The 25,550-nt window shown below is 43.6% G+C and overlaps 1 protein-coding gene across 2 annotated transcripts; it reads right to left on the bottom strand.

Annotated features, from left to right (window-relative positions):
- Positions 1–818: 818 nt before the first annotated feature.
- Positions 819–23,857, bottom strand: CALCOCO2 (calcium binding and coiled-coil domain 2). Of its 2 annotated transcripts, none has more exons than XM_082861128.1 (13): positions 23,821–23,857; positions 16,620–16,809; positions 12,161–12,263; positions 11,872–12,005; positions 10,936–11,061; positions 9,973–10,061; positions 9,523–9,592; positions 8,896–9,018; positions 8,508–8,594; positions 5,695–5,790; positions 4,017–4,152; positions 2,764–2,792; positions 819–2,253 (listed from the first exon to the last, which is right to left on the bottom strand). In XM_082861128.1, the coding sequence occupies exons 2-13, from the start codon at positions 16,797–16,799 to the stop codon at positions 2,080–2,082; spliced, it is 1,347 nt and encodes a 448-aa protein (XP_082717254.1). In that variant the 5' UTR covers positions 16,800–16,809; positions 23,821–23,857; the 3' UTR covers positions 819–2,079. The 2 variants fall into 2 exon arrangements, with proteins under 2 accessions (XP_082717254.1, XP_082717255.1); XM_082861129.1 differs by having other exon boundaries at positions 819–1,522.
- Positions 23,858–25,550: the final 1,693 nt, after the last annotated feature.

The following is a 25,550-nucleotide window of genomic DNA, read 5'->3' as shown; positions in this document are numbered from 1 at the left end:
AATCACGGTAACCCTCAGGGTAGCAGGGGCAAAGGGGTGGGTAATTCACCAGAAAATGGTATTCGCTGATTTGGGTTATGTGCACCACTGCTCCTCTCCATTCGTGTGCTTAATTAAGAGCTGACTAGTATAAAATAAATGAAACTGCAATTCTTCACTGGAACTATCTGGGGAGCAACAGAAATTTTGCAGGAAGGGTATCTGCCAGAAAAACTGTGTTACTGTCTCCCCGTTATATTTCTATTCATTCATTCATTTATTTTTTTGGCTGCGTTGGGTCTTCGTTGCTGCGCGTGGGCTTTCTCTAGTTGCGGTGAGCGGGGGCTACTCTTCGTTGCGGTGCACGGGCTTCTCATTGCCGTGGCTTCTCTTGTTGTGAAGCTCTAGGCGTGCAGGCTTCAGTAGTTGCGGCATGTGGGCTCAGTAGTTGTGGCACTCGGGCTTAGTTGCTCCGGGGCATGTGGGAACTCCCTGGACAAGGGATCCAACTCTTGTCCCCTGCACTGGCAGGCAGCTTCTTAACCACTGCGCCACCAGGGAAGTCCTATATTTCTATTCTAAACTTTGTCTTAATGTCACATCTGATTCTTACAGGGCAAAGGCTTATGAGTCCAAGAGACATCATATCGAAATGGTGATACGGGAGAAGCAGTGGGAGTATAGTCTCATCTTCATTTTATCAAAGGAGAAATAAAGGTGAGGAGCTGTGACTAGGACAATACAGTTAGTCTAAGGCCTAACTTAGTCACGTCAGGGAAAACCACAGAAGGAATGCAGAGCTATAATTGGCTCAACCTGATGCACAGCATCATGTTTCACATCATTCAAAAGTTTCTGTAAAAGTCTCTACAGTGACCAGCTGGCTGACGGCCTGGGAGTCATTTCCATTTGTTCAGTCCCTGGGGTGGAGAAAATGGAATTGCTTTCTTATAGTTCAATTAGGCAGATCTGGATGGAGGGAATTGAAGTTAGTTCACAAAAGGTGCCCAAATCCACACCCTTTCAAAAATGCACAGAAAGTTAGAACAAGAAAGTCAGGGCTCCAGATTTCTCAAACTAATGCTTTGTCACCTCCCTCTCCACCTCAAGATAATGGCCAGGACACTCTTTTGTTGACTAGTTAAGACAGGTGAAGAGAAATCCTTGGTGGGGTCTATAATTCCGACAATCCTTTTGACTATACTTTTCCCACAAGCTTAAAAATAAAAAAACATGAACTCAAGGTTTATTTTAAATTACCAAAGTCCCTGAATAGAGGACTAGTTTATTTTTAGTATTAAAGCGATTAACAATAGTTCTTATTCTAACTTATCCATATTCAAACTCACCTGCTCAGAAAGTTGCAAACCCATACAGTTTCTAACAAGTCCCACTAACCATTAAGAAAGGACTTACAACAATAATAGTTATGTGCACAGGAAAAAACCAGAGTAGAAAATGCCAGTCAGAGGTATCCAGAGAGAAAGCCTTTCTGTGAGTGAAATATTTCATGTCCATTGTTCAGGAATGCTTCCGTCGGGAGCTGGGAAATCAAGATGAGAAAACTTTGGTATCCAAATTGGATATCTGGGTTCTCTGCCATGCCTTTTTTGACTATTCTAAATTAGTTAGAGAAGGAGGCCTGAGGAGGAGGTAGAAATTCTCAACCTCTGATCAGTCACCAGCCCCAGGGTTAGGACTGAGGACTGAGTACAAACACACTCAAGGCCTGACCTTGAATGGCAGTGGGACAACCTGGAAAACTACTCACTTAGTACTCGAGTCAGGCCTCCTGTGAACAGCCAGGTCAGCTCCAACCCAGGGCCTTTATGCTAGAGACCCTCACAAGAATGGGCATTTTAGTTGAGAGGCTGACACAGCTGGAGTTATGTGACTTAAAAGGTACTAAACCCCACAAGGATGGAAGTAACAGCCCTTAACACTATGCTTCAGATAATCGACATGACTCCACCTATAGGGCAGCAGGACTAAGTAAATCGCTAATAATTCAGGTTAGGCAGGATCTTGGGTCATAACTCATAGTAGAAGCTTCTACTCTATAAACTCCATGTACAGTATAGATCCAAGAGGCCGGGACACTTAGAGAGTGTGGCACAACACATGGTCTTCAAAGATCTGCTTCTCTTTTGCTGGGAAGGCCTTGTCACAAATTGGACAATTCAAACTAAGGGGCTGCATGTGCTGCTCCAAGGTGTGATCAAACAAGTCATCAGGAAAGTCTGATTTGCAGGTGGGGCATTTCTTGATGGAGAGCTGGGAGGAAGAGCAAAGAGGTCAGTCCGAATGTAAGCTATATGCGGCAGAGACTGTGTCTGACTTTCTACTATATCCTCAGCACCTAGCATCATGCTTGGCAGATGGTAGGTGATCAAGAAATAGAGGATGAATGAACAAATTCACATTTGGAGCTACTCACTGGGGCATTCTCTAACCCCAGGATTGAAAGGATGTAATACTGCCTGGAACGGGCACTGGACATACCTTGTTTGGCTACCTGCCTGGTTCATATCTCCTCCCTAGTCCTTCTACCAAACTCAATTCACAGGTGAAAAATCTTCAGCGGAACACTGATGGATGAACTGTGTTTTCTTCTCCCCGCCCTAACAGGCTCTCTCAGCTTTCGGCACTGACCAAATTGACCCTGCTGACTTGGATTATCACAGTGAACCAGTCTCCCTACGGTTCTCCCGTGAACTGGATGGAGCAGGAAGGGAAATCTTCTCAAAGATTTGCTGTGGGCAATCTCAGGAATCAAATACTTACCAGGCTGGGGGCAGGACTTTCTTGGATACCTGAAGGTAATAAAAAAGACTGCACTCAATGAAATGCATCCTTAGAATACATTCTCCAGCTGTGTTCTAGCAGCTGTTTTTTGTAACCCTCATTGTTCCCCTTCTGATTCTTTAGCTCTCATATATACCATCTACTTTGATAGAGGGAATCTAGGTCAAGGATAGTGGGAAAAGAGGAAAAAATAATGAAGTGGCATTTTCAGTAACCATTATATAATCAGAAAAAAACAATAAACCTATTTTCAGTGTAGAGAAAATGAGATTTTAATGAAAACAGTAACAATTTAACACGGAAGTAGTCTGAGAATAGATTTTAAGACCAAATCCACACAGTCATTTTTTAAATGAAATGTTTAAAAATACTTTTAAGGAAAAATAAACTTGTACCCCTGCCTGTTGCAAAGATCAGATTGTGACTGTCAAGAGAACAGGACTGGGCTTCCCTGGTGGCGCAGTGGTTTAGAGTCCGCCTGCCGATGCAGGTGACGCGGGTTCGTGCCCCGGTCTGGGAAGATCCCACATGCCACTGAGCGGCTGGGCCCCTGAGCCATGGCCGCTGAGCCTGCGCGTCCGGAGCCTGTGCTCCGCAATGGGAGAGGCCATGACAGTGAGAGGCCCGTGTACCGCAAAAAAAAAAAGAGAACAGGACTGCTTTAAACTGTCGCAAAAAAGCAAATGAGGTCTCATATCGCTTTGGAGACAAAAAAGGAGGAAAGTTCCCTGTTTGGCAAAGACATCTGACCCCGGGTCCTTCAATGACAAGACTGGTTGTCACCCCACTTCCTGTCCTCCAAACCACTCAGGAGTCTCTGTTGAGCACATCCCTGCTACCCTTGGTCAGGCCACGGGGGTGGCTGCCTAACAGCCCATCCTGGGTGGGCCTCTCGTGCTTCCACTTCCAAATCTTAATTAGCTTCCTCAGCTTTAGATGTATATATCTTCTACACAGAGACATTTCTCTGACTCATATATTTGGAATATAGCCACGGGACTCAATTTGTGTCTGCTGCCTCTAGGCGAATGATCTATTTGTGTCTTCTAGATTCAGATTTATTTCTCAATTAACACTTCTTGCCTGGCAGTCTTTCTGTTGGGTACTCAGCTTCTGCCCAACAAGTCTTAACAATGAGGCTGGTCTTAATTAGCATTTCAGATAAAAGAAAATTTATTGGAGGAAAGGGATGCAAGCAGGGGCCTCCACCTCGAACGGCAAAGTTGTCTTACCAGAATATGGGTTTCCATAGACAAGTCCTGGGTTTGGTCTCGCACCTCCTTGATTCGAAGTAGGCGCTTGATACGGCAAAGAGTCATAATTCAGACTCATGTAACTCAGCAGTGTGCTGTTCTCCATCTTCAAAAGCTAAGGATAGAGTATTTACAGAGACATGTTAAAAGACAACAACAAATGGCCACAAGGAACTGGCCAGGGATGCCCATTACAGGTAGTTCTCAATTAACAGTGTGGCACTGGAGAAGCCCCAGAAATGATAAACCATAATCCTTCAAAAGGGGAAGCAGCAGCCTCAGTATTCCAAAGATCTGAGTTCTTAATATCTGAATTTAAATATGTATTGAATTTTGTTTAGAATGAATGCAAAAGGAATTTTAAATCTTTAAATACACACCAACTGAAGGGGGTACAGAAGTTGTATGGATATGTGAGGGTGGTGGGAGCTATATTAAGATTGAAATTGTTACACATTATTGAGAGCAGAATGCTTTTTAGTCTCCTTCCTAGAACAATTTTCTTACATAGTGTGAATATTCATCTGATACAATTTTCCCTCTTCATGTTTTATCCCATTAAATGGATATGCCAACAGAGAGTGAGAGGGAGGAAAAAAGAGAGGGAGGGAATGCGAGAGAAAGAATGTAAGAGATCAAGCCACAAGGGGGACAGGCAGCATTTAAAGTTCTTAGAAAAAAGAAAATCAGTAAATTTCCTCTTAACATCTTAAGAGGGTTTTACTACAGTTCCTAACAAAGCTACAAATATCAGATCTTTCTCTTCTTGCTGCAAGTTGTGTGCATTCTTCCTCCCCATCCGCTGCACACCCTTCCCCCACCCCCAGCCCACACCACCGACTATTTCAAAGTCAAGGTACCGCTAACTAAATCAAGAGGATGAGAATGACAGGACCAGAAACAGACCCCAAAGTCTTTCTGCAAAATTGAAACACATTGGCATAAATGATATAATCAAAGGTAGAATGATCACTTGAAGGCACAGCCCAGGTTATGGAGAGGGTAGAGATGGAGAATGGCTGGAGGTGTAGATCGGAGGAGCAGCCAGAATGCATGGACACCTGCTCTTTGATGCCAGCAAGCATGTGAGAATGACTTCAAGTTCAACCTTCTTATTTGCTGCCATCATCCTCAATCAATCAATAATAATGTGTTAGCATACAGCAGAAAATAAATACTGGTTGGATGAAAGAATGAACTGATGAATGAATGAATGCATAGTATTTATTTGGGGCCTACCATGGGTCCAGCACTGGTACAGACCACCACTTCTGCTCCTGGTTTGGCAGCAGAGAAAAAGAAAAAAAGTTGTGCTGAAGGAAAAGGGTCCCTCAGCTAGCACAAAAATGATGTAGGATATTACTCCCCAAAGACAATACTTAGGATAGCTGTGGAGTTAAAAGCAAAAATAATAAGTTAGATCTTCATCAAGGCTGTTCCTTTCAAGGTCACTACTGCCATGCCAAACAAGCTTCAGTTACAGGACAAAGAATGGGTTTTGCGGTAGATTAGGAAAGCAGATGAAATGTACTCTTTGTTTGGGAGCAACTGTCTCATCCAATGTCCCAGAAAGGGCTCTTTTGTTTAACTTTTTATGTTATCACCACATCTCTGGGTCACCCTGCTCCTTCCCTTAAAAAGTCTTTTACACACTTACACCATTTTCTTCTTCCATTCTCTCTTTCTCTTTCTGCAGAACGTTATATATAATCTTGTTCTCACTCAGTCTTTTTGACAGGTCAAAGTTCTGGTCCTGTCAAAAAAAAAATTAGGATTAGGACCACCTATTGCAGTCTGGATCCAAGGTGGGGTAAAACAAGATCAAAGAGGATCTGGCTGTCCAAAGTGGTGGGACTGAGGTGGTGGAGAAGGAAATGGGGGTAGGGAGGAGTGGTACCTTGGAGGTGATGCTGACTTACAGAAAAATGACTTAACAAAATGCCTGAAGGCTTGGGCTGGCATCAAGATGCCAGTTTCGTTTGGTTTAGCTGGGAGTAAGTGACCAAAGAGAGAAAAAGTTAGCTTGGGGGAAACCTCAAGACTGGCTTAACAGAATTAGGGATAAACTGAGCTTTTTTTAAACCCCACGCAACCATGGAAACAATCATCATCTTTGTCTTGAATAAACATCTCACCCAACACAGCGTGAAGCACTGAGTTAGGCTGGTGTGACTCCCTCCCAGTGTGAAGACAGGCATATGGACTCAAGTTACACTGAGGAAGAAGGAACCCTGGAAGGCATTTATCCAAGGCTAAAAGGAACCTAGACTGCGGTCCTGGGCTTCCCAGTACAATGGGTTCACCTGACTAGTTTCATGGAGCCAAAACTCACAGGCATGCTTCAGCGCTTCCTGACACCTGCCTATATACACACACATGCAAATACCTCACAAAAACACTTTAAGCTAATCCTACCAGTTGTGGGGTTTTTTTTCAAGATTTTTTATTTGAATGCTGGTGCCCAAACTGCTGTGCACTTCTAGCCGACCCTGAGGTAGTAATGCGAAAGGGGGCTACCCGATGACAGTGCTGACTGCAGGCCCCTGGTTCCCCACCCCCACTGGCTCCTGCTGGCTCTTCTGGTCCTGGTTCACTTCCTCAAAAGGCAGAAATAAGAAAGCACTATCTGAGTCTGTACAGAAACCTGCTCAATGGTTATAAAAACCTTCCCTGACGGCTTCCCTGGTGGCGCAGTGGTTGAGAGTCCGCCTGCTGATGCAGGGGACACGGGTTCGTGCCCTGGTCCGGGAAGATCCCACATGCCGCGGAGCGGCTGGGCTCGTGAGCCATGGCCGCTGAGCCTGCACGTCCGGAGCCTGTGCTCCGCAACGAGAGAGGCCACAACAGTGAGAGGCCTGCGTACTGCAAAAAAAAAAAAAAACCTTCCCTGAGACCCATGGCTGAGCTGGGGCCTCTATTTCTGGGGATCTCCAGGCTGGTTTCTGGCCCCATACTCCATCCCTCTTTTTAGCAGAGGGTGTACTCTCCTTAACAAGGGTGTACAATCCTCTGGGCTTGGTCCAGGAGCCACAAACCTTCACACCCTTTGCTTCCTGGGCCCCTCATCTCTGTCACCTACCCGTGCAGCAGCCCTGAGTTGCCTGATCTGTTTGTGGAGCCGCTGACACTCTTTGTACTTCTCTAAGAAACAGGCTTTCCCGGCCTCTACCTTTGCCTTTAGGCGTTCCACCTCTTGTACTAGCTGCTCCTCCACTGCTGTTTTCTTGTTCTTAGGCTCCTGAAGCCTAAGATACATAGTCCTCAGAGTTAGGGGACTTTTGGATGCATGAGGAATAAAGAATTGCTATCAGACAGCTGGGGAGCCCCTGGATCTTTCAAAGTATTCCATGAAAACCAAGGAGGTTCAAACCTTTGAATGGCTGTAGATTATTTAAAGCAGATTTCTTTGTTACATCAGAGGTCACAAACTCAAAAGTGCCAATAGGGGCCTGGCAAGTAATGGAGCTGAATGAAGGAGTGGGATGCAACAAAACAGTGAGGACGGCAGCCACATGGGGAACGCATGACCCATCTAAAGGGTCAGCAGCTCCAGCTCCAGATACTGCTACTGGGCGGGAGTGTCGGCTCATATGTTGCCAGAGCCTCTGATTTTTCAAGAAGCTGGAAATACAAATTTCTTTTAACGGGAAATGTTCCCATTTTTAAATGCTGTTCACCAAATCAGTTTTTTAAAAAACACCATCTAGAACAAATAAAACATTCCTGTGAGCTATTCTGTGAGTTGATGATTTTCAAACTTTGTTGCATCTATTCTTTATTATATAAGCTAAAATACGCAGTATCTTATATACAGTAGGTACTCAATGATCAATTAGATAATGATTGAATGAATGATGCATAGAGGATATGAGTTACATTCCCAATAACTGGATATTCTCCACACATCAGTTCTCATGTCCTTACAACAGTTCAGAAAATGGAGCTTCTAGGCACCTGTGATCACCATGAGGCCTCGTTTCCAACAATATATTATAGGAAATTATTAGTCAATTAGGCTTTCATTACTATATTACATAGCTCAGAACAATTTATAATGATGATAATTGCTAACATTATATTAATTATAACAAAATTTGTTTGACTACTATAATATCTTCTAATTGTAGAGCTCATTTGACAATCATTAATTTGTCTGCCCCGACAAAAACTCTTTAAGAAGGGGGTAGGGGTTATTCTGTGTGATTCCTAGCCCAAGGCTCTATTTACTACAACCTCTCGTGAAGTTTAACTTCCAATATTCCTTTTCACTCGTCACATATTAGAAATGCCCACCTCTCCTAAACAGTCTATAAATGGCAGATTCTCTGTCCCTTTGGGTAGAGAGAAGAAAGTCCAGAGGTAAATGCTATTCTAATCTGTGTCATTTATCCTGTCCATCCCCTGAAAATAGGCCCTATCCCTTCCTTTCTTTAGGCTCCCTCCCACATAGCCATCCAAAGACAGACATGCCGTTAACTCCTGTTCTTTCTTCGCTGCAGTAGTTTCTTTCTGCTTCATCTCCTCCACTGTCCGTTCGAGCTCCTTCCGGTGTTCCCTCTGCACAAAAACAGATTTCAGTACCACTGCTGGGAAAACACACGCACACGCACACGCACAAGCACATGTGCGCACGCACTGGGGAAAGGCCTGCTAAGCTAATGAGCGAGCAGGGTGCAGAGAGAAAAGCAAGTCTTCTCTTATTAGTTTCTGAGAAAAGCCGTTAGATACCTCATTTCAGATGGCTTCCCCTGAGACCTTTCCCGCAGCCACTGACACCCAGGTATATGATAGAGCAAAGAAAGAACAATGTATATATTTTTTCACAAATGCCTAAAAATATTTTGTTCCATGACTCTACCTGTTCAGTTAAGCTGAGAAAGAGCTGGCCATTTTCCTTTTTCAGGTCCTCCAACTGCTCTGCTTTATCTTGAACTCCCTGAACAAGCTTCTCTATTTCTTTCTCTTGAGTTGACAGCTGGGCCTAAAGCAAAAATAGTGAATATAACCAAAATAAAAAAGAAGGAAAACTAAACAGGAACAATGCTTTTAAATGTACAGTAACATAAAGAGATGTGTGTTCCCCAGCAACTCCCAGCTGCCAAATACCCCTAAGAACGTCTTCACTCTTCAGCTCTACCTTACACCTGAGAATCTAAGGCTCAACTGAGTAAAATCTGACAAGCCACCCTTTAAAGCCCCTCTTCAAGGCACAGCTTCCTAAAAAAGAGAGTCCTGCTGCTACCTGCTTTACACTCCAGGCTTTTTAGTAAGATTTTGCTTGAAAAGATTTTGTAGCTAAAAGAAAAGTTAAAAAGGGTGTGGAGGGCCAAGAACGGAAAACACACACACTGAAACTGTAGTGTGATGCTCTGAGAGATCCACCCCTAGGCCCTCAGTACAATGAGCTGTATCTTCCTGGGCCACCGCAGTGCAGTGGTGGCAAGGCTAAGGAAATATACTTTGGCAAAGGTTTGACATTACCTACCTGAAGCTGATCCACTCTGACTCCCATCTTTTCATTTTCTGAGGACATCTTCTGGTTTTGTTCTTTCAGCCTGTGGAAGTGGAGATGACTAAGTGAAAAAAAATACTGATTCTAGGTCAGCTCCCCCAGACCTTAAACGATTTAAGGCTGCCTTGGCCCTAAGCCTGCAGAGTTATTTTTAAATCCACTAGTCTCTTCTTCAGTCCTATTTTGGCTTCCTGACCTCAAACTGCAAGTGTTCAATACTTAATGCTAATACTTGAATTCAGGTCATTTGTCCTTACAATTCTGATACTAATTCTTTAACCTAGAATCAAAGAGCTCATGAATCAAAGAGGGAGAATCATACCTATCACTGTCATAATAGGAAGACTGTTCTAAAATCTAATCGGACCCTGCCTAAGGGTGTCTATAATACAGCAGCCCCTCCCATTCAAGAGTCACACTCACTGAAGAAGCTCTGTCTCCCAACAGTCCTTCTGCTCTTTCATTGTCTGTTCCAATTTCTTATTGATGCTCTTTAGGGTTTCTAGCTCCTCCTGTAGATTGAAACATCAAAGGGACTTAACATTTCTAAGACAGTGTTTAGTATCTCAGGCAGCCAACAAATATTTATTGAGCACTTATATGTCAGGCATATAGCATGACACAGCAGTGAATGAAATATCCAAGTAAAAGGATTTCTATATTAAAATGTTCTTAATATGTTCTTTCCATATTAAAAATACATCTACCTTAGGAGTTTGGGATTAACATTATACACACTACTATATATAAAATAAATAACCAACATGAACCTACTGTATAGCACAAAGAACTATACTCAATATTTTGTAATAACGTATACGGGAAAAGTATCTAATATATATATATATATATATATATATATATATATATAAAAAACTGAATCACTTTGCTGTACACCTGAAACTAACACAACATTGTAAATCAACTACAACTCAATTTAAAAAAGGAAGAAAAACTACATCTACCTAATTTCTCTTCTAGTGGAGCTTATATTTGTCCATTAATTCATTAAACAAATATTTACTGAGTGCCTATTACACACCAGACACTGTTCTGGCACTGCAGACACAGCAGTGGGCAAAATAAAGGTGCTTTTCTCCTAGAAACAGCTGTCCAATTAATTCATGAAAGCCACATACATAATTTAAAAATTTTAGTAGCAACATTAAAACAAGTAAAAAGAAATAGATGAAATTATTTTACTAATAGTATATGTATTTAATTCATTAAATGAAAATATCATTTCAATATGTAAACAATAAAAAGGAAATCTCTAATATACTAAAATCTGTGCCAGATATTAGTATAAGGGCGTGAGATCACAAGAAAAACAGAAAATGATTCTGATCTCCAACCTCCAAGTTCACCTTTAACCAGCAGCCATACCTGCTTCTTCTGGAGCCTAGCCTGCATGTCTGCGTTCTGCTTCTGGAGGCTGACACAGCTGTCCTTCAGCTGCTTGTTTTCTCTGCAGAGCTCCTCGTTGTGCTGCTCAATCTCTTCCACCTCACCCTACGAAAGAACGTTCCATAAACTCATGTTTGGCCCTTTATAGCTCAATGGATATTCAAGTCCCTCTAGCAGAAAATTCCCATAGGCTGGGATGGTTAGGGTCTAGCTGATTCCCACTCACTGTAGTGACATCTGTGTACCCCAAGTGGAAGCAGCCCCTCAGTATGTAGGGAAGCGGGGTAAGAGAGGTGTGTCTGTATAATTGCAGCATTGAGGCTGCCATTACCAAGAAAGAAAGATAAACAAAATTAAGGCCACAAAAAGTTAAAAGGGGTAATGACAAAAGAACAGAGTTTTTTCTTGGAAACACTTAACATTGTTTGTCTCTCCTCTCAGACTTAGCTCCTTGAGACTGGGACAGGATTTTAATTGATTCTTCACTACATCCCTAGTGCCTACCAGAGCGTTGGATGGAAGTAGGTGTCCTGTTAAATAACTGAGTAAGCAAATGAATCTGAGAGATACAAAGAAGAATATCTGGTGTGTCTCTCCTCAAAGGAGCTTATAAAATTTACTATGGTGATAAGATGTGCAGATGACAAAAATTAAGTAACTGGGAAAGTTAAATAACTGAATGTCAACTGAGTTACAGAAGTTTTAGAGAAAGGAGAAATCACTTATTGTTATGATTCTTGTTAACATTCCTAAGTCATTCCCTTAGGAATGGTGGGTTTGAATGGGTACTGCATAAAATTTTCCCAACAGTTAACTGTTAGACATTCAATAAAGGCTTACTGACTAAAATTCTACCCTATCCTGGAATTGCTACCCTTAGCGGCAGGAAGGGATTGAGGTGAGATGCTTACAGACCTGAGTGGTAACAACCAGGATGTCCTCCTCATTTTCTGGACAGAACTGGAAAGGGATACTTGCCCCCCGGACCACACCATCCTGATCCACATAGCAGAACTGGTAATACTCATCATCCTTGGGCAGGTAATAAGCTGAAAACAGAACATGATTTTTAATCCAAAATAAGGTCTATTCAGAAAACTAAAAATCCGGAAGTCTTTTATCTACCCAGAAAGCTCAAGCTCAAGGGAATTAATTAGTCTTGGCTGCTAGCTGTCTTCTACCTTTGATCCAGTATTTTTCTCACCTTTGAACTGGACCTCCTGCTGTTTGGGAGATTTGCTGTTTAGGTCAACGGGCAAAGTAACCCACATGAAGGTGTAGTACTCACGGGTTGTCTTCCATCCCACCTGCAATGACAAGAGGCTCTTGTTCAGCATCTGAAAGCGCTCAGGTTTGGGCCATGTCTTCGTAAAATGCACTTTTTGTTATGTTGATTTTACAATAGAGTAAGTTCATTATGATAAGATCTACCCACAATGGATCAAATCTTGTTTTTTGACTTATGATAACTATATATACAATTAAAAACTGGTATGCACACACACAGTCTAAATTACTTGTCTTAGAAGGAAACAAAAACTGGCCATTCAACACCCAGGACAAGAGTTCCAAATATTGTATCTCCAAGTCAGACATAGAACCGAGAGTGACGGGAAAAAGTTGTGGGATTGTGAACCTTGATCCCGCTATTTTCCTACAACAGTGTTCTTGGAACTTCTTAATCAGAAAGCACTTCTGATCTGCCCTCTCCACTAGTTCGTCCTCTCCTGTGTCCAATTCAGTCTTGTCACCTATACCAACCCGGTTATATCACTGTGTTTAAAAGTGCATTTTATTTTATTTATTTATTTATTTATTTTTGCGGTACACGGGCCTCTCACCACTGTGGCCCCTCCCATCGCGGAGCACAGGCTCCAGATGCGCAGGCTCAGCGGCCATGGCTCACGGGCCCAGCCGCTCCGCAGCATGTGGGATCTTCCTGGACCGGGGCACGAACCCGTGTCCCCTGCATCGGCAGGAGGACTCTCAACCACTGCGCCACCAGGGAAGCCCCTAAAAGTGCATTTTAAAAATAATGTGTGTGTTGGGGTTGGATGCAAGAGTGTTCTTAGACTATGAGGTACCAGATAACTGAGTCCAATCTGTAGAGTTTTCTTTCTTCAGTGTTTTTCTTAATGCATGTTTAATGAAGGCTTTTTGGTGATAAAGATAACAACAACAATCTGGTAGTCATAAAGGCCCCTTCTAGGTATGGAATGCAGTAAGTCATAAGATATAAGGATACTGTAAAATATGCCTCAGAGCAGAAAGCTGGCTAAGTGGAAAATATTCTCACTAAATGTGAAGAGGGGTAAAAGACGGCTCAAATCCTATCTGGAAGATAAGAGTGTACCGGAGAACAGAAAAGGAGCCATTGTGTCTTCAAGGGGAGAATACTCAGCAAATAAGCAAAATTACATTTATTGCCATATTGTGACCCTGCCTGAGCCCAGTGGGAAGAAAAAGAACTAAAAATAAATTCCATGTTCATATACTAAGGAATCAGAGCAGGGTTGAAAAGGCTGTAAGTGCATCACACATACTAGGGCATGTTTTAGTGTCTCATTAACACCCACACCATTGCTGTGAGCACCTCTGGGCCACTGAAACCTGTGGAGGTACAGGAAGCAGGAATTTTATGGAGTCTTCATTCACATCCTGGAGTTTCTTAATGCACTGTGACCAAAATATCATCTAGGAAGGCCTAAGAATTACTGCTGCCTTGGAACAAGGACACAGCTTCTAGCCACCTGCGATTTCTGTCCTTGGCTCTTCCATCTGAGCAGTCCTAGTCGCAGCCTGCCTCTTGTGCTATGACATCTCCCCTCCCCGGAACCTTGGAACATCGCATAAATGCCCCGGTAAAGGAGAGTACGGAGCGCAGGGCTCTACGTTGAAGGAAGAAAAGCTAACTCCCATCCACTTTAGGCTTTATCACTGGTGGTAGCTTTCACTCTATGGAGAAGATGTAGCATATTGCACGTGCAGAAACATTTTGTGAGGGCCTACTTGGTGCTGGGAACCAGCGGTGTTAGGGCAGATGAGGAGTTCAGGGGTATGATTAAGACTACACTGCAAGAACACCAGGGGCACTTTAGAAGTGAGCTAGGAAGTACACAACTTTACAGACAGCCCTTAATTCTCTAACTGACCATCTGTTGTTCAAAGGAATTCAGCAGAAAAGAGGAAGAAAAGCAGAGGTTTGGGAGTCAAACAAACTTGCTTCACTGCTAGGAGACCTTGGCAAGGTCACCATCTTGAGTACATTCACTTTATTCATCTGTGCACAAGCAATACTACTACTTACCTCAGGGGGCTGCTGTGCTGTAAGGATTAAATTAGAAAACACAAACACACACACACACACACACATCCCCCTCATCAAAGACCTAGCACATCATATGTTCTCAAAAAGTTTGTGTTCTCTCTTTATTAGTCTTAAACTTTGCTTACACACTTTAGGGTAGGTGTTCAAATCAACAGCTTTGTGACAATGAACATCAGAGGCCATTCTCTGGGTTAACCACAATTTCCTTATTGTGGTACGCAATACCTCTGAAATGAATGAAGTATAGATGCATTTAAAAACAATGCTTTTAAACATTTGTTTTTAAAAAGAATAACACTTTCGGGACTTCCCTGGTGGTGCAGTGGTTAAGAATACACCTGCGGGGCTTCCCTGGTGGCGCAGTGGTTGAGAGTCCGCCTGCCGATGCAGGGGACACGGGTTCATGCTCCGGTCCGGGAAGATCCCACATGCCGTGGAACAGCTGGGCCCGTGAGCCATGGCCGCTGAGCCTGCGCGTCCAGAGCCTGTGCTCCGTAACGGAAGAGGCCACAACAGTGAGAGGCCCGTGTACCGCAAAAAAAAAAAAAAAAAAAGAATACACCTGCCAATGCAGGGGACATGGGTTCAAGCCCTGGTCTGGGAAGATCCCACATGCCGCGGGGCAACTAAGCCTGTGCACCACAACTACTGAGCCTGCACTCTAGAGCCCGAGAGCCACAACTACTGAGCCTGCGTGCCACAACTACTGAAGCCCGTGCACCACAACTACTGAAGCCCGCACGCCACAACTACTGAAGCCCGTGTGCCACAACTACTGAAGGCCGCGTGCCTAGAGCCCGTGCTCTGCAACAAGAGAAGCCACTGCAATGAGAAGCCCACGCACCGCAACAAGAAGTAGCACCCGCTCACCGCAACTAGAGAAAGCCCTTGTGTAGCAATGAAGACCTGACACAGCCAAATAAATAAATAAATAAAAATAGGGCTTCCCTGGTGGCGCAGTGGTTGAGAATCTGCCTGCCAATGCAGCGGACATGGGTTTGAACCCTGATCTGGGAAGATCCCATATGCTGCGGAGCAACTAGGCCCGTGAGCCACAACTACTGAGCCTGCGAATCTGGAGCCTGTGCTCCACAACAAGAGAGGCCGCAATAGTGAGAGGCCTGCGCACCGCGATGAAGAGTGGCCCCCGCTCGCCGCAACTAGAGAAACCCTTGCACAGAAACGAAGACCCAACACAGCCAAAAATAAATAAATAAATAAAAATAAATAAATAATTAAATAAATAAATAATAAATAAAAAGCATAAGACTCTCATCTGGTTTAGAGTGAAGTCTTCACTGGAAGTTGCTCCAGCTGTCCCTCCGGTTGTCCACTACCCCCACCTCTAAACACCAGCCTTGTTACCTACAGCTTCCATCATTCTATCACTTAGCTTGGAATTCCAAACAATTAAGGAAAAGGAATTCGATGAGGAAATGTGAATTAGCATCAGCTCCTACACAGTGCACTCAAGAACAATGTCTGATTTTAGGATGAACAGCATTGGTAAACAAGCACATGACATACTGAGGTGTCAAAACAAAGGTCACTTATGTTGGGACTCAGCAGTGTAAGTTACTTACGTTTGACCTTTATCTCTGTCTCTGTAAATAGGACGATTTGTCATTATGGTGTGTGAGTGAGTGAATGAGTAAGAGTGTGCATGTGTGTGTTTGTGTGTGAGGGGATGTCAGAGACAGAGATACAGAGGGGGAAAGAAGAGGAGCTAGACAGTAAGTTGACTATAATAAAAAGTACCATTTCTGTACTTGAACTGACAGGGCAATTAGACACTGGAAGAGGAAACCGAGGGAGCTCATAAACTTTCCGTTCTTGGAAATCTTCACAAAGAAGCAAGACACGCTTATTCAGGAACAAACTTCTTGGATGCAAGATATAGGACAAGGTAAATTTTCAACATCCTTTCCAGATTTGTAATACTTATATTAAAACAAATTAAACACTGTACTAAGTAAGCAAGTGACGTTTAAATTCACAGAAATTATATAAGGGGCCACCTACCCCAGTCAAGTCATAGATGAATATTTCAAAATAGGATAATTTAAAAAACATTTACATTTGGTCTTTGAAAGTATAATAAAACTTGTGGATTGTATGATTTGCTATCTTATTTTAGCTTAAGACTGAAATTAAAATTTGAGTCCTACAGCACATGCTGGTGTGTGTAGGGAGAAGTACTAGGGAGCTTAGTTTAGGATTTTAACATTGGCCACACATATATGCAAAATGCTTATAATACAGAGACAGACACACACTCAGGTAACTAAGATGAACCTCTAGTTCCCAGTCACTTGGTACTAAATTAACCACTTACTCTAAAGATGCCAATCCAATCCTTTCGACGGGGAATGAAATGCTGGGTGAGGGTGTAATAGCATGTGATGTCCCCTCCAGGGACGTAGAACTTCTCCACACTGTTAAAGATGACCTGAGAGAAATGACAGTGGTCCAGCAAGACAGCTGATGTGGGGGGATCTTCTATCGTCTCTTCCATGGTAGGGGTCCTGTTATGAGATATGGGATATAATAAGGCTCAAAAAGCGTTGTCTGAAATGCTGGAAATTTCTGGGCTCTCACCCAGGAAACATTCAGTTCGGGGCAAGTCAGTTAAAGCAAAAGCCTGACAAGTATTGAGATCACACAACTTGCTTTCGGTTTCACTATGAGCCCCTTTGCATTCATAACTTCCTGTGCTATAAGAATTTTCTGAGTCTCTGTGACCTCTTCACCACAGGCACCACCACCCTCACAGACCCTTGTCCTCTGCTCACATCTAGTTTGCTCCCCTTCCTCTAAATGCCTTAAGTAAGGCAGCCTAGAGGTTCCTGAGCTGGGAACTGTTAAGACTTAGATTCTAGATTTTTCATTCCAACAAGCCCTGTGACTTTTGGAATGTCAATTTCTCTAGATTTCAGCTTCTCTATTCAATTTCATTTATCCTGTAATTATCGGGTCCTTCTATACATTAAGGCACTCTGCTAGGAGCTGGGGATGGGTGCAGAAAGAAAGATAGGGATGAGAGAAGGAGATTATTTGACATGCAGTGGTGACGAGCATGGGTTCAGAAATCAAAATGTTGGAGTTCAAATTCCAGCTTCATCACCTATTAACCGCATGCCCTTGGGTAATTTACTTAACTGGACTCTGCGCATGGTTCCTCATCTGTAAAATGGGGCTAATAACATCTACCTCATTCTTTTTTTTGTGAGCATTAATTGAAACACAGGCATACCTCGGAGACATTGCAAGTTCAGTTCTAGACCATCTCAATAAAGCACATACCTCAATAAAGCAAGTCACACAGTTTTTTTGGTTTCCCAGTTCATATGAAAGTTATGTTTACACTATACTGTAGTCTATTAAGTGTGCAGTAGCATTATGTCTAAAAAAATGTACATACGTTAATTGAAAAATATTTTATTGCTAAAAAATGCCAAAGACTTCCAAAAGTAACATCAAAGACCACTGATAACAGAGCACCGTAACAAATATAATAATAATGAAAAAGTCTGAAATATTGTGAGAACTATCAAAATGTGACACAGAGACATGAAGTGAGCAAATGCAGTTAGAAAAATGGCGCCAACAGACTTGCTCAAGGTAGGGTTGCCACAAACTTTCAATTTTGTAAAAAAAAATAGTATCTGTGGGCTTCCCTGGTGGCGCAGTGGTTGAGAGTCCGCCTGCCGATGCAGGGGACCCGGGTTCGTGCCCCGGTCCAGGAAGATCCCACATGCCGCGGAGCGGCTGGGCCTGTGAGCCATGGCCGCTGAGCCTGCGCGTCCGGAGCCTGTGCTCTGCAACGGGAGAGGCCACAACAGTGAGAGGCCCGCGTACCGCAAAAAAAAAAAAAAGAAAAAATAGTATCTGTGAAGCAGATAGGTATGCCTACAATGTGCAGTGTCTAGTCCTTAAATCAGTACCTGCCATAGAGTAGGCAATCCACACAAAGTAAAGGCTGAGTGACAGAATAAAGCACGTGCACAAAGTCTGGATAAAGAGAGGGTTTAACAGATGTTAGTGACTATTACGTTTGTGTTTTTTTTCTTTTCTGTCAGTCTTTGCCCTCAAAAGAGTCCCAATCCGATATGGAGGTTAGATGAGAATTTAAGTGACTGCCAAATAAGTGCAAAATGCTCTTGGGTTCAAAAGAGAGAGAAATGAAACTGGTTAGGAAAATGAAGAAAAGCTTCGAGGAGTGAGTAGAATCCTAGATAAGCCCTCAAGGAAGATTAGAATTCTGACAAATGTGTTTGGGGGTGAGGAAATTCCAGATGAATGAAGCAGCATGCATAAAAGCAAAGAAACGGAAAAATGCAGCCCATGGAGGACAGCAAGCAAGTTTGGATTCCTATCTATAAAGTGGGGATAGTAAGCTGTATTTCACCTTTCTAGGTCATAGTACAGATAAAATGTGATCAAGGATGGGAACTATTGGGGAGATAAAAACAATACACAAAAGAAACAAAGTCTTTTGAATTGTCGGGACCTCAAAAGCCACATGCCCTGTCTTCTAAATGCATTTAGTCTGAGTCTATGTTTCTCAACCCAGAGTTCTACTGGGAAATGAAAACAATACTGCAGCTCTACACAGCAGATGAAGAAAGGGCTGTACATTTGCAAATACTACTACATGGTATCTTACAAATTCAGCTGTTAGAACGTGTTGGAAGATTGTACACACACACACACACACAGACACACACACACACACACACACACCCCTTAAAAAAACAGTAAGTACAATAACCAGAAAAACACAGTAGCTCTTCTAGCTCTGCCCCACCCCACTTATTTCCTGGTTTTATTTTGAACTCTAAGCAAACAGGCCTCCTCTTCCAGCTCCCCCAGAAGTCAGTTTTTTCACAGAGAAGGTAAGAGGACTTTGAGGCACTGAACTGTCTGTTCTCGAGACTGAGCTAAGGAACTAAGAAATGTACTAGCTTTCTGGTTTGTGACACAGTTTGGCCACATCCTCAACCTCAAACCTCAGATCAGTTTTTCTAAGGAAGAAAGAGGTCACATTCCAGTCTAGGCCAGTACTTGTTCCTCATGATAAGCTGTTGACTACTGATCTGTTGGATGCTGTAGGAGGTTGGGCAGGGAGATTTCTCAGCTTGCAGACCCCTGTCTTTCCTAGTGGTCTTCAGTCACACTGAGGCCAGCATAGCCCCTGTGTCTTAAGCCTGGAGCACCATTTATCTGAGCATGTGACTTAATCTGTCCTTTACTGTGGATCATGAGAACACTCAGGTAAGAGTGAATTCAGGGCCTGTCTCTCAATTAACCTAAATACCATCATACTCCCTGTTCTTTTCCTTCATAACACTATCACCACTACATACACAACAAAACACCTAGCCCATAGCAATCACTTATTGCTATGTACTCATACTACTTACTCACTGAATAAATGAATGAATAAGATACATATGCAATCTATCAAAAAGTGAAAGGAAGGGGCTTTGTAGGTAAACAATGCTGTGAATGATGGTGGGGCTAATTATTATCTTTAGCCCTGCTCTTAACTTGTTGGGTACCTTTGGAGAAGCTGTTTCTCAGCTTTATCTTTTCTAAAATAGGGTGAGGAGGGAGTTCCCTGGTGGCCTAGTGGTTAGGATTCTGGGCTTTCACTGCTGTGGTTCGGGTTCAACCTCTGGTTGGGGAACTGAGATCCTCACAGAATCTCACTGAAGAAAGGACAGCATACACACACAAAATGACATGAAAGAGCTCATATTCTGAGGCCTGAGTGCACAGCCAATGGAACCTTCATCTCTTGTCATTCATCTGAAAACCTAACATCTGTCTGGAAAACTCAACAGCCTTGGTTCCTTGCTTATCAAAAATATAAGAGACTCCATGAAGTTTTCCATTTCAGAGACCTCATCACATTCCCAGAAGGACTCAGGGGACACCCAATGGCACTCCGGGTGTTTGGAACTCAATCATTCTTGAAATAAAAAACTCTTCTGCCAAGACTGCAGAAGGGTTTGAGGAGGTAGAGTGAAGAAAGAGTGGCTTTTCTGCTTCTTACCAAAGCCGACGACTTTTAGAAAAGGCCATGGGTAAACCTAGAGCATAACCATGTCAATCTACACTGGGTCAGTGAGGAGGTATCTCATTCAACTTTTCCTGGAAGGAAGCTATCTACTGATTTTTAAGGTCAGTGATCCTTAAAGCTTATCCTCCCTCCCAGCGATAAAATTCCCTGGGAGAAATGGGCTCCAACAACGGCTTGGGAAATTGTCTTTCTGACAAAGCAGTCTAGAAATGACTGTTTGTGGCGGGGGCGAGCAGGAAGGATGCGGAAGGAAAATTAGAATGATTTAAGCGTCAGCTCCCCTCTTTTAACCACTCTTCCCACTATAGAACCTGTCCACCATCCACTTCTAATTCTGGCAATATACACAGAGACAAGGAAGAGAGAAGAACTACAAAAAGAGCAAATGTTAAATTTAGAAACCTAGAGTCATTAAAAAGCAGTGGGATGAATTAGGCTCCCTAGAAGTCATGTAATGGTATTCCACTTAATTCCTTACTCCTACCCTCAAATCAAAGACTGGCCATATAACGAGTGACCAGGGAAAACAAATAGAAAATTTTAAAAACAAACCATCAGGGCTTCCCTGGTGGCGCAGTGGTTGAGAGTCCGCCTGCCGATGCGGGGGACGTGGGTTTGTGCCCCTCTCCGGGAAGATCCCACATGCCGCGGAGCGGCTGGGCCCGTGAGCCATGGCCGCTGAGCCTGCGCGTCCGGAGCCTGTGCTCCGCAACGGGAGAGGCCACAACAGTGAGAGGCCCGCGTACCGCAAAAAAAACCAAAACCAAAAACAGAAAACAAACCATCAAATGTGGGAAAATAATGCAGAGATTCCACAAACTGTCAGAGGCACTTTACTTGGACTCTGACACAGTTGCTACTTTTTCTTTTTTTTCAGCTCAGTTTCCAAAATGATTAGGGTCCTCAGAGGAGGCAGGCAATAATAGGCAATATATCTTAAAATGAGTTTCCCGGACTGGCTCCTGGCTTCTAAGAAAACCTGACACATTTTCATCTAATGAGCTTCTCAAGCCTAATACCGTACTCCCAGGACTGTTCCATGAGGGCATAGATTCTCTTATATTCTCCTGAAGGAACAAGAAGCCAGTTCTACTCCTGCTCTTTCTTGAATCTGTAAACTACGCTGATACGCTTTTTAGCAGAAAAATTGAAAAATGTTGTGAAGCTTTCTGTCGTTTTTTTTTTTTTTAAGCTTTCTGGTTTAGGTTCTAACAGTGCAAATATTCAACCAAATCAATTCACCAATTTTCCTAAAGATTTTTCCTCATGTGTGCTGAACCACAAAGAATAACCTTATAAAACGACAGCAACAAAAACTAAAATTCTAGCACAAAGAATGCCCAACATTTTTACATTAGCCTTTTACACCAGTGGGCACATGTTTCAAGAGAAGTGAAGACTATAGATTATAAGTTTCTCTGGATCAGTTCACAGAAGGAAACCAAATGAATCCACAGCCGAGAGAGAAATGCCAATCAGTTCATTTGGGAATAGTAAAAACAAAAATAAGTAAAAACTAAACACACATTCAACCTAATCCCTTCATCCTTCTGCTTACTTAAGTTTCTAAACTACTAGCAATTAGCAAAATGGACGAACTGATTTGAGTTCCACTCCCCCTGGCCCTGGAATAGATGCTTCCACAAAACTACCCTTTAGAGAACACTGACAATAGATATTATGGATGTGTAGATGGCCCTGAGATGCGGAGCAAAAGCACAGACACATAGTCACTGGTCCTCAAATTATGAGAGCCACTTGCTCTAATCCAAATTTTCCAAGTTCATTCCAGTTCCTTACCTAAATCTTTCTAGTGCCTTAAGTAAATTTTGTACCCCCAGGAGACTTTTAATACCTAATTCAGTAACAACTGTTTGGATTAGCTGCCCGGCTTATTCTAAGCAGCCTTCATCCCACATACCACAACACCACAGTGCCAACAGTACTAGGGAAGAACAGAAAAACTGTTCTGGGCAACCAGGAGAAACTGCGAAAAGCTCCAAGCTGTGGACTAAATCTCCATTTTATTCCATTTTACTTTATTGAGATTTTATACTTTTTCTGTGAAAAGGGTGATTCTGCTAACCCTTGAAGTGACCTGGGTGGTGACAGTGTTTGAAGTGTAGTAGAAAGGGGACTAAGCTAGGAGCCAAGGGACCTGGGTTCCTGTCTTAGTTCTGCCACTAACTAGCTCTGAGATCTTGGCCAAGTCACATTACCTCTTTTTAGGCCTCAGTTTCCTCATCCGTAAAACACACTGATCAGGCAAGAAAAGCTCTAAGGAACTTTCCAGCTATAATGATGATCCCAAGTGAAGGAAAAAGGAAAGGAAAGAGTTTAACTGTCTTTTCATCTAAGAAAATGAGGAAGCATGGCATTATATTAACAAGCACAGTCAAAAATTTTAAAGAGCCCTATTTGTACTATCTGACTCCAAAGACCACATGACGTGTGTTACGTAACTCTTACTACCTTTCTTAGGGTCCTTTCCACTCCACAGCTGTCATTTCTGCGAAAGGGTAGAGTTTCAAATAGAGGCCCTCTGAAAGTATCGGTGCAAGTCACTCACCTGGATATTCCTTAGTCATGTGCTCTACACAGCCTACAAAGACCCATTGTATTAAAAGTCTTCTGCTTTTAACAGTTTTTGCAGTAGTGGAGATGTTATAATGCATAGCTTTTGTATTATTCTACTCAGCTCCAACCATGGCCACTTGTTGGCTTACATCAGAAGCAAAGAATCCAAGTGACAGAAAAAAGTTTAAATGTCCAGGAGGGGTTGAAATCATAATAAATTAGAGTGGGAACATTAGCCCCAAACTAAATTGGGGGTGGGGGAAGATGGGGGGGATGGTGGGGAGGGAGGGGCTACCGGAGATCAACGGTAAAGAAGCAGGTCACCGCACCCCAAGTGCTCTTTCTTCTCGGTCGTCTAGAACATCTCCTCCAATTACAAACGGCCTCAACTGAAGGAAGGGGGCTTCAGGGATCAAGACGGGGAAATTGAGGCCCAAAGAGAAAGTAACTTGCCTAGGGTGACTGGGCAAGGTCCGCCCTCGGCCACAGCCACCAATGACGTCAAGCACGGGGATTAAGGAACCAGCACGACCTCGGCCAGAGAGGCGGGGGCATGACGCCGTGACTTCAAGACCCTCACTCGGGTCAGAGAATTCCTTTTGCCCCAGGAGCCGCCCACCCGGCCCCGGGCACTGAATCCCTGCCCTCCTCGGGGAAAAAACTGCCCTCAACCCTCCAAGGCCGCGGAGGGGCTCCAGGGGCCCCATGACGCCACTCTCACTTACGGTCACCCTAGAAGGATGGAAGGAGGTGAAAACCGAAACCAGCCGCACCACTGCCCGCCCATGGCCCTTTCTCAGGACTGGATGTGTGAAGTCGGGGAACCCGAGGGCCCAACTGTCCCTAATTGCCCACCTTCACTCCAGGGACTCACCAGGGGCTACAGCCAGCGACGGCGCCACAGCAACAGGGCGGGGAAAGAGACAGGGGCGGGGCTGAAAACCCAGGGCAGAGCGGTCCCGTCTGACCCCGCCCGCTACGTCGTAACGGTCAGCAAGCCCCGCCCTCACCGCGGTGCTTTTGGGGACTTGTAGTGTTTAGGTGACTGGGCCCCAGGGTTGCTCCGCAGCCCTGTATGGTTTTCCCCAGTCTGGAGCAAAGATCACATTCCAAGGAGCCTACTTCTTTCCCTAGAAAGAGCCATTTACCTTCCTTTAAAAAAAATTTTTTTTTTCCTTTAGACCTGAGTGAAAGCTCCGTACATTTGAAGGACCATTCAGAGGTCATCTTCATTTTTCTCCTGCTCCACGTAATACTTCACTAAGAGTCTTATAGATGAGAATCTCTTTGTCATTTAATCATGCCTCCCACTTGCCCCTAAAGGAGACCCAGCAACCCCCCTGGGTAGCCCAGTTTGTGTTTCATCATTACCCCTCCAGAAAGAAATTATTCTTTAGTGTTAACTCTGTTAATGTAGTGCTCTTCCTAATCGGAGTAAGAATAAACTCAGCAAGAATCCTGCTAAGTCAGTTTAGAGAAAATTCCCCACCCTTTATATCTGATCAAACGCTGACCTGCCTTCAGCAAGAATCCTGTAAGTAGGTTTAGCAACAATTCCCTCACCCTTGATGTCTCCTCTTAGTAATTTTCTATCCACTTGTCCTTATTGTATTTGGAGTTGAGTGCAATCTCTCTCCCCTATTGCAGTAGTCCTGGTTAAAGTCTCTTTTACTGTTTTATCAAGTGTCAGGATAATTATTTCTTTTTTAAAAAAATTATTTATTTTTATTTTTGGCTGCATTGGGTCTTCATTGCTGCACACGGGCTTTCTCTAGTTGCAGCGAGTGGCGGCTACTCTTTGTTGCAGTGCGCAGGCTTCTCATTGTGGTGGCTTCCCTTGTTGCGGAGCACGGGCTCTAGGCGCAGGATTCAGTAGTTGTAGTACTCGGGCTCAGTAGTTGTGGCTCGCGGGCTCTAGAGCGCAGGCTCAGTAGTTGTTGTGCATGGGCTTAGTTGTTCCGTGGCATGTGGGATCTTTCCAGACCAGAGCTTGAAGCCGTGTCCTCTGCATTGGCAGGCATATTCTTTTTTTTTTTTTAAATTAATTTATTTATTTGTGGCTATGTTGGGTCTTTGTTGCTGCGTGCAGGCTTTCTCTAGTTGCAGCGAGTGGGGGCTATTCTTCATTGCAGTGTGCAGGCTTCTCATTGCGGTGGTTTCTCTTGTTGCAGAGCATGGGCTCTAGAGCACAGGCTCAGTAGTTGTGGCGCACGGGCTTAGTCGCTCCACAGCATGTGGGATCTTCCCAGACCAGGGCTTGAACCCGTGTCCCCTTCATTGCCATACAGATTCTTAACCACTGCGCCACCAGGGAAGCCCTGGCAGGCGTATTCTTAACCACTGTGCCACCAGGGAAGCCCAGGATAATTATTACTTAACACTGAACATGCTGTCTATGGAAGATTAAATTCAGAAGTGCCCCTTCTCCAAGGAGTAGCATCTGTCTAAATCTGGAGAGAAAGTTTTCCATGTCATCTAACCAGGGATTTATGCCCCTGAAGCCACTTGAGGTTTCAGGCAGGAGAATGAGCATTCTTAATCCTGCCCTCTCACAAGACTGGTGGCACTCAACTGAGATGAAAGGATGGTGGGAAATGATGAGTA

The sequence above is a fragment of the Leucopleurus acutus genome (genome assembly GCF_964270905.1).
Source record: "Leucopleurus acutus genome assembly, chromosome: 19".
Taxonomy (NCBI): domain Eukaryota; kingdom Metazoa; phylum Chordata; class Mammalia; order Artiodactyla; family Delphinidae; genus Leucopleurus; species Leucopleurus acutus.
This window is presented reverse-complemented; position numbering and strand designations above follow the sequence as displayed.

Coding starts and splice junctions, on each gene's coding strand:
- CALCOCO2 (XM_082861128.1), bottom strand. CDS start 16,799: ATGGAAGAGACGATAGAAGATCCCCCCACATCAGCTGTCTTGCTGGAC. Junction 12,264..16,619: donor ATTGGATTGGCATCTTTAGA/GTAAGTGGTTAA, acceptor TTGTCATTGCAG/GTGGGATGGAAGACAACCCG. Junction 2,254..2,763: donor AAAGTCCTGCCCCCAGCCTG/GTAAGTATTTGA, acceptor TCTTCCTCCCAG/CTCTCCATCAAGAAATGCCC.